Raw genomic sequence first — 9,588 nt, forward strand, 5'->3', positions numbered from 1 at the left:
GTGAGGTAGATATGTGGGGGCATGTTAGAACGAGCCGTTTTAGGGGGGCGTGGCAGAGTCTTAACTTTGATAAAGAATATCTCTTTGGTTTTGAGACTTTAGTCTTTGCACCTTCAGGGATCTTATCTATGCACAATCAGCTTGTAACACTCCAAAGAGAAAGGAAAACTTGAAATCGCATCATATGACCCTTTTAATATATGCTGATTTAAAAAAAAGTTGAAGAATTGAAATGTCCAGATGCATTACGGTAATTGTATTTTGGGGGAAATCATGGAGGGAACTTGTCATTATGTCACAGTGCTAAAGGAGAAAAAGGCTTCACATTCATAATGCAAATTATAATTAAAATATAATTAGTGCAAATGCAAAATATTGGCCTGGATCTGGACATGTTTGTGATTGATTGACCCTGCAAGGTATTTCCTATGGAGTTCCACCATTATTATTATTGTGTCTTGGGTTGTATTGCTCTGGTTACATTAGTCCCACTGTCTCCTGGAGGTTTTGTTCATGTTAATATTAATGACGTTTTGTGAGATGATTGTGTTATTGTGCCTGTGGTGAAGGGTGAGTGTTGGAAGGGTCTTACTGCAAACTTTGCGGTTTTACTTCTGCTCTGTTTTCCCAAAGAAAGTCCTAAAATTTGTAAGTTTGAAAGTTAGCAGTTGAAACCATTTGTCAACCTCTTCCACACCGCAGAAAAGGAAAAGGTCCAAATTCAAGAGAAAAAAAATCCTTTCTCATTCTTTTTCTCTAATCTGTCTTTTTAGAGGAGAAATATGTCACTGTCCAGCCGTATACCAGTCAGGGAAAGGATGAGATCGGGTTCGAGAAAGGAGCAACCGTGGAGGTCATCCAGAAGAACCTGGAGGGATGGTGGTACATCAGGTAATCAATCTGGACCTCAAACTTTAAGGTGGTATGTTACGGAAATGTTTGCTGATGATGTTTCATCTCATCAGTTTTTTTTTCATTTCAGAATGATTTACATGTAGTGTGTGTGTGTGTGTGTGTGTGTGTATGTATACATGAATTATCAATTATCAGTGTGGATGTGACATCAGTTTTACATCAGGGGAGATATGTGTCCATAAAGAGTACTACGACATCTTACTTAAAACATTATGCTGTCCTCTAGTGGTCAGTATGAGAATGGTAAATGCATGTAGTTATACAATTGAATAGTATTTATTATTCATTTACTATACTGTTACTAATGTGTTGCAGGTATCAGGGTAAAGAGGGCTGGGCCCCAGCCTCATACCTGAAAAAACTGAAAGATGACCTTTCACCAAGGAAGAAGACTCTGACTGGCCCCGTGGAGATCATCGGAAACATAATGGAGATCAGTAACCTCCTCAACAAGAAGGCTGTGAGCGAGAAGGACATTCAAACTGACGGAGAGGCCACTAGCCCTGAGCGCCACATCTCCAAAAGTGAAATCAGTTTGCCTATCCCATATGCCCCAGAGGCTGGAGTGGCACCCACAGTGGCCACTGGTTTGGGAATGAACTCTGGATCTAGCACCGCCCTACAGGAAAACAAGAGCAGGGCAGAGCCGGGGTCACCTGCCATAGCCCGGGTGGCACCACACAGAGTTGAGATAGGTGAGTAAACAGTTGGGTTATGACATGTTTAACTAGATGTATACTGCAATCACATGTTCAGAATAGAATAGAATAGAATAATGTAACTCAAAGTATTTATTCCCTTTAATTCACTTGAAAAAATACACCTGAGTTGCTGTAGTAATTATAGTACAATTTTATTATATTGTTTTCTAACAAAAGAAAAAACTATATCTTTTATATTCAACTAAATATATTATCAATATTTTTCTATATCATTTTATAATTATATAGCCATATTTTATATAATAAGTATGTCTGTGTTCCTGTTATTTTTGCACATAGGATTTGATGCCATAGGTAACATTTCTTTGTGGTAAACAGATGTTTCCTAACATTTTGTCCGGGTGTTGTGTACCTTGATAGTGACACATTCACCGTCTCTGTTGCTTAACATTCAGCCTGTCAACTGCTGTTTGTTTGCTATTTGTTTGTTCTTGTGCTTACTTATTTGTCTAATGCCAAATGTACACTATACAACTGAAAAAAAAAATCAAAATGCAAAAAATTTGTTGGCGAAAGGAAAACTGTGAACTCTCCTAATTTCCAAGTCCTAAATTTGATTAAGCTACATTAATATTTGCTGTATTGAGCTGAGAGACAGTTAATAACATGTTTTGTATTCAACTGGCAGGATCTCCAAACCTCAGACAGAAACCTCCTCCTCGAAGAGATACAAATCTGGTAAATTAAGCGGACCAAAATCATTTATTATTATTTCAAATTCATAGAGAGCAGCGTTTACTTATTAGACAGTACTGTCTTTTTCTTCAATACTCAAGGCATTCCAGTTGCCCAAACCTCCAGAGGCCCCTTCTGTGGAAGCGGAGTACTACACCATAGCAGAGTTTCAATCCAGTATCTCAGATGGCATCAGCTTCCGTGGAGGACAAAAGGCTGATGTAAGGCAGATTTATTCCTACTATAATAAGTGATTATTTTATTTTTCAAAAACTAAATATGAACATCTTTTGACTAATGAAAATATAATTGTTGAAAATGCAAAAAATTTGTTGGCGAAAGGAAAACTGTGAACTCTCTTAATTTCCAAGTCCTAAATTTGATTAAGCTACATTAATATTTGCTGTATTGAGCTGAGAGACAGTTAATAACATGTTTTGTATTCAACTGGCAGGATCTCCAAACCTCAGACAGAAACCTCCTCCTCGAAGAGATACAAATCTGGTAAATTAAGCGGACCAAAATCATTTATTATCATTTCAAATTCATAGAGAGCAGCGTTTACTTATTAGACAGTACTGTCTTTTTCTTCGATACTCAAGGCATTCCAGTTGCCCAAACCTCCAGAGGCCCCTTCTGTGGAAGCGGAGTACTACACCATAGCAGAGTTTCAATCCAGTATCTCAGATGGCATCAGCTTCCGTGGAGGACAAAAGGCTGATGTAAGGCAGATTTATTCCTACTATAATAAGTGATTATTTTATTTTTCAAAAACTAAATATGAACATCTTTTGACTAATGAAAATATAAAAAATTATAAATATACAGTGGAGTCAAAAAGTCTCAGACTACATTAACTGTAGTACATTATAGTACATACTATAGCACATACTATATATACATGACTATAGTATTTATTTATTTAAACCTTAATAAAAACACATTTTCAGGATTGAAATTGATTTCTGAAGAGAAATATTTAGGATTATTTAAGTTTTTTTCAATTAATATTTTATTAAAAAATGCAAACAATTTTGTTACATTTAGTGTAAGATAAGCATTTGGGAGTCAAAAAGTCTCAGACTACATTAACTATAGTACATTATAGTACATACTATAGCACATACTATAGCACATACTATATATACATGACTATAGTATTTATTTATTTAAACCTTAATAAAAACACATTTTCAGGATTGAAATTGATTTCTGAAGAGAAATATTTAGGATTATTTAAGTTTTTTTAAATTAATATTTTATAAAAAAATGCAAACAATTTTGTTACATTTAGTGTAAGATAAGCATTTCCATTAGTGGTCTTAGATGTTTGAAACCCACTTTATAATAAAAATATGCCATTGTATTATGTAAATATGTAATATGTGGTCTTCAGGTCATAGAGAAGAATTCTAGTGGTTGGTGGTATGTCCAGATCGGGGATATGGAGGGCTGGGCACCCTGTTCCTTTATTGATAAACGCAAGAAGCCCAACCTGAGCCGGCGAACCAGCACACTTACCCGCCCTAAAGTTCCACCCCCTGCTCCACCAGTCAAGAAACCAGACTCAGAGGAATCACCTTCTCTAGCTGGCTCCACCTCCAAAGCTCCAGAATCCCCCACTCAGCGTGTCTATGAGGAGCCAGAATATGATGTTCCCACCATTGGTTTTGACTCCGATCTGGATAGCAATCCTCCAAAACAAAAAACAAATAATTCATTGAAACCAGAGCCCCGTAAGTTTGAAATTAAAAGCAATCCAGCAGCTGCCGAAAGGATTGCACAGGCTGGCAAAGCATCACCTTTACTAAAAGTGATGACCTCCCCCTTGAGGAAAAGAAACTCATTGGAGAATGTCAATAAGGAGGAGGTGATTTATGAAAATGAAGGCTTCAGGTTCTCCTCTGATGATTTTGCCAGTGGTTGCGATTCAGATACCCCAAGGAGTCTCACATTGGGTCGTAAACCCTTTGGGTCCTCCTCTGGAGGAGGGAAGCCCCTCCGGAAGGTATCGCCAGATCTAAGCCGGAGTCACTCTCTTGGCCGTGCTGAGAGACACAGCCCCAAATCATCATCAGACAAATCAGGACGCAATCCCAAAAGAGAGCCTGTCATGCGAAAAGATGTAGAGATTAGGGTTGGTCAAAGTCCCTTAGCCAGGCCCAAACCAGTGGTGCGACCCAAACCTCTGTTTACAAAGTCAGAGCCCCAAAGTCCCGAAAGAATGGACATCAGCAGCCTACGCCGCCAGCTTCGGCCCACCGGAAGTCTTCGGCAGGGTGCAGTCCGTGCAGTACGTGGCGGTGAAGATTCCGAGACTGCTTCTGTTGTGTCCTCTGAGGATTCCATCTCCTCAAGAAGTACCTCCGATCTCTCCAGCGTCTATTCCAAAGGTAGCCGAGGTGGGGAATCTGACCATGAAAGTGTGCTCTACAGGACCACAGATGCCTACGAACGGGCCCAAGAGTCAGAGGTTAGCTTCCCAGCTAGTGTGGAGGTTGAGGTATTGGAGAAGCAGGAAAGTGGATGGTGGTATGTCCGTTGGGGAGATGATGAGGGATGGGCACCTACTTTCTATTTGGAGCCAGTCAAGCATACCCATGACGTCGGTGTACAAGAATCCCGTGATGGCCCTCTTGTTGATCTTGGTAGCACTAACAAGTCCAACAGCCTAGAGAAAAATGAGCAGCGTGTTCAGGCCCTCAACAACCTAAACCAGCAGAACCTGAGGAGTATGAACAATCCTAGCCCACCAATCCCATCCAAACCACCAGGGGGTTTTAGCAAACCAAACCCAATGCTAAACGGTTCAGGCGTACGGATGCGTAACGGTGTCCGTCAGGCAGCAGTGCGACCGCAGTCAGTGTTTGTGTCTCCACCACAGCCTCTGAAGGACACCAACATCCATACAGGGTCTTTGAGAAGAAATGAATCACTAGGTGCAGGCGACCACTTCAGAGCCACAGGCGGCGTAAGGCGAAACTCCTCCTTCACTGCCGTGCGACTGCAGCCGGTGACCGATGTACGGGTCAGGTCTGGGACCACCATTACAGCACCCGCCGGAAGTTCAAGCCCCTTGATTGCCCAGAGAAACGGAATTCCAATCTCTACAGTGAGACCCAAGCCCATTGAGAAGACACACCTCATTCACAACAACCTTCGAGAGGTTTACGTATCTATTGCTGATTACCGTGGCGACGAAGAGACCATGGGTTTCTCAGAGGGCACTAGTCTAGAAGTTCTGGAGAAGAATCCAAATGGATGGTGGTACTGCCAGGTTCTAGATGGCTTACAGGGACGTAAAGGCTGGGTACCGTCTAACTACCTGGAGAGAAAAAAGTAATTCCCCAAAAATGGTTTAAACATGCACAATTGTAATCAAAATGTAAAAAGACGAACTGACTGAAGGACTTTTGGTTTGAAACGAGAAAGACAGAGCCTTTTAGAAAGGAGTTTACATTAAAACTAGAGTAATGCAGGTGAATGTTTAGCAAAATCCCTGCCATAACTTTATGCCAAATGGGTGCCTTCGTACATCTTTCACTGAATGTTAAGAGGAATCGGTCAAATGCCAGTGAAGCAATGAAAATACCAAATTTCAACTTAGTGCCATAGGCCTACAAGTACAGAAGCAACAAACTTATTTTTGTTACAACATTGATAAGTGAAAAAGATAATTTCATCATAGGTGCATAACAAAAAGTGCAAATCCAATCTTTAAGCACATGAAACAAGAAATTCCTGTAAAAACATTTTGAACAAAAAATCAACATCAATTGTTATCTTAGCATTGAGTGCGCTCAAACAAACAAAGCATAACTTTGATTGTAATTTTTTAAAAACGTATACTTTTTTTTGAGAAATTGTTTTGTGTTAATGTTTGTGATATCTTCCTTAGAGATCTATTTCTGCTTTCTTGTAACATCCTAACATCCCCATTCTTTAAATATGCACAGGCCAAAATGAATAAAACAGGTTAAAGGAAAATAGTCTGTGAAAGCTATATGCATAGATCACCTCATGCCCACTTAATTATTGGGTTTAAACCCAAGTTCAGTTTACAAAGTGCATCTGTTTTTATTAGGAGGGTAGACAGCTTCAGAGGACAGGACTTTAGATATTGCTGCTCTGTGTGTGCTAAATCTGTTAATTCAAGAAATCAGGACTGGAAAATCGTTTGTTTTGTTCAGCATTTTATCCCAGGGAAGTAGTGACATAACATTGAGCCCAAAATGTGATCACACCAAAGAAGATTTACAGACACAATTGCTAGTTTGTTTTAGAGTTAGTATTTATTTTATGGGTACAAATAAATACAGTGTATTCAGCAAAACCTAAACGAGGTTTCAGAACTGAGAACAAAGTATATTTAATTGTTATATCTGGAAGCACTTGATTTTTTTTTAACCCAAAGAAAAGCACATTAATATGCAAGGTTAATTTCTACATTACGATATTGCTGGGCAGTATTGAATCTGAAGTTACACAATAAGCAGTGTAAACTACTATCATTTAAGAATAGTGTTTCATTTTCTGTTGACAAAGATATTAAAATAGATTCACGAACTTTATCTTAGTCCATGGTCCAATCTTTCATTCTCTTCTTTATAGATCACAGAGCTCAGAATGATTACTTTCCCCTTATTCAATCAAATAATATTCATTAACAACAGCATAAAACAGCTGATGTTCAAGAGTGCTGAAATATTTTTCTAATGAATAGTGTGAGCTCTTAGCTGAGTTTAGCACTACTTTTATTTGATTTAGTTTTCTGCTGGACAGTATTTTATTGTTAAACAGTTAAAACATTAATTACCTGCTAGATTGCAGTTATATTCTATTAAGCAGACAGTTGTTTATTTTGTCTTGTTTGTTGGTTGTTGTGTGATCACACATGGACAATAATGATGAATGAAGTCGTTCATTTGTTGTGAATCAATGCATTTGAGCTTTTTTTATGCACTGGTATAAAGATGCAGTGTACTTCATCAGCACATAATTTATTTTTTGTTGTATTTATCATTTTTAATGTTTTTAAAAAATGTTTTTAATACTGTCTTGCTAAGATGCCATTTTATTGGCATTTGACACTCGCTTTTTAAAACTTGAACCTCTTGGTAGTTCTGTAGTAATTGGCTACTGCTATATTCTGAGCTTTTACCAAGATGATTTTTTGTCTCGTTTTGACAGTGTCTCCTACTGTCTTAAAATTGGAAGTAGATTTTTTAAACAATTCTTGTGAGCATTTTTCACCTTGTGTGAACATGCTTTCACATAAATGTTTTAAAATCCGAAATGCATTTTCAACCAAGCTGATTGCTGCACCTTTAGCAACTGTGGACACTTCCTTTCTCGTTATTGATCCACATATAATGCCAGATTATGTAAACAAAAAAATCATTTTATTTCATTTTAACATCATCATATCACTCCCAGAAAAAAAAGAAAATAGACATTAGAAAAAAATCTGAATAAGAATCAATCAGTCCTTCAAATTAAAAGCCAGCAGTAAAATGGGAACGATCAAATTACATAACACTTTATAATTAAAAACAGCAGGGCTCTATGTGGATCCCTAATTGTGACTGGACCAAATTTGATTTGAGTGTTTCATATAAATGGTATCATTAAAAAAACAGCAATAATGGGATTTTAAAGTTCCAATTTGGGTGATTTTGTTTTTAACTTTTACATTTGAAAATGAAAATTAAGCCATTGCACTCTCAATTGCAACTCTTTTTTTGACGATGGCATTACAGAAATGTGTCGACTCACTACAACGCAGCACTTGTGATGGATGTTGCTAAGCTCCAATGATACTTTGCTCTTTCTTCATTCGCGCCTATACAATTTACAAGGGAACTGTTAAGTGTCAGACTAGTTCTTATCTTATATTACTTGTGTATCTGCTAGCTTTGTTTTATGTGTTCTTTATTTATTTAAATGTTAATGCTTTTTTCAGGAACAGTATTGCGTTTTACAGTTGTTGTTTTTTTCTTATTCTTTCTCCTTTTCACTATTGACATTACTCAGATGGAATGAGGAAGTGTGCAATACAAAAACAGGCATCTCACCAGTTAAGAACAATTGTATTGAAGAAAGCTTTGTTTTTACTTAGAATTCTGACAATTTTATGTCAAATAATGCCTGGATTTGTCCCATAGTTTTTTGTTTTTTTTAAATCCTCCAATTCAAAATACAGTGGGGCAAAAAAGTATTTAGTCAGCCACCAATTGTGCAAGTTCTCCCACTTAAAAAGATGAGAGAGGCCTGTAATTTTCATCATAGGTATACCTCAACTATGAGAGACAAAATGAGAAAAAAAAATCCAGAAAATCACATTGTAGGATTTTTAAAGAATTAATTGGTAAATTCCTCGGTAAAATAAGTATTTGGTCACCTACAAACAAGCAAGATTTCTGGCTCTCACAGACCTGTAACAACTTCTTTAAGAGGCTCCCTGATAGATGGACACCTTCAGTCTACCGGCCAACCATGACTCGATTTCTGCATTCATACTTTTTACCTACTGAACCGCATCTTGCTTTAAGGGGTTTAGTGACCTCACAAGCCCATGGTGAATCAGTATGGAAATAATAGGGAAGCGTGGGTATATCTAATTCTCCGAGGCATTTGTCAGTTCAGCCTGTCAAATCGCAAATTTGAGATTGTGGGGCAAATCCATCAGCAGCTACATGAGTGCCGCACCACACTGCCAACTTCTCCACATCCGCTCCCTACATCCCACTGTCACCATGGCAAGCTTTATCCTAAATCCCAATCGACTTGCATACTGTATCATTGTCGGATTTCTTTTTCAATTTTGTTTAGTCTATTCTGAAAATCCAGGTTTAACTTTTCACACCTTAAGATAACATGGACTGCATATATTTGCTTCTCTTCCTGTCTGAATTCATTATCTGAGCTTACAACGCCTTTGAATCGAGATGCTTTTACTGAGAGTTTGAATATAAGAGTGGAGAATTTCACTTTGGTTGAAAATGAGGAGGGTTATGGGTGACTGTCTTTGAGTTTAAGAGAAGCTTTTTTAAGAGAGTTGAAATGTCTTCACCTTTCCTTATTACACAGGCCCTCTCAGGTGTAGGTTTGCTATAGTTTCTTGCTTAATGCTGTGTTTTCTTTTCTGTTTACCTTATATGATCACATTAAGATATATTACAATTTCTGATTTTTTGAGAATGTATTGGATATATTTACAGGAATGTTCCAGGTTCTGTGACGTGGTGTTGAAAATAATTTCAACCAACCCAATCTC

The 9,588-nt window shown here is 37.8% G+C and overlaps 1 protein-coding gene across 1 annotated transcript in view; it reads left to right on the forward strand.

The window, feature by feature from the left end:
• Nucleotides 1-8,534, forward strand: part of LOC107573403 (SH3 and PX domain-containing protein 2A-like) — a gene marked incomplete at its 5' end in the record, with an annotated part of 18,756 nt that extends 10,222 nt beyond the window's left edge. Inside the window, 8 exons of the mRNA XM_016259839.1 lie at nucleotides 774-891; nucleotides 1,231-1,610; nucleotides 1,917-1,931; nucleotides 2,266-2,315; nucleotides 2,414-2,533; nucleotides 2,733-2,816; nucleotides 2,915-3,034; nucleotides 3,709-8,534. Of these exons, the coding sequence (XP_016115325.1) occupies nucleotides 774-891; nucleotides 1,231-1,610; nucleotides 1,917-1,931; nucleotides 2,266-2,315; nucleotides 2,414-2,533; nucleotides 2,733-2,816; nucleotides 2,915-3,034; nucleotides 3,709-5,655 (2,834 nt within the window). The remainder of the gene's footprint in view (nucleotides 1-773; nucleotides 892-1,230; nucleotides 1,611-1,916; nucleotides 1,932-2,265; nucleotides 2,316-2,413; nucleotides 2,534-2,732; nucleotides 2,817-2,914; nucleotides 3,035-3,708) is intronic.
• Nucleotides 8,535-9,588: the final 1,054 nt, after the last annotated feature.

This window comes from Sinocyclocheilus grahami, unplaced genomic scaffold (genome assembly GCF_001515645.1).
Source record: "Sinocyclocheilus grahami isolate Dianchi unplaced genomic scaffold, SAMN03320097.WGS_v1.1 scaffold1934.1, whole genome shotgun sequence".
Taxonomy (NCBI): Eukaryota; Metazoa; Chordata; class Actinopteri; order Cypriniformes; family Cyprinidae; genus Sinocyclocheilus; species Sinocyclocheilus grahami.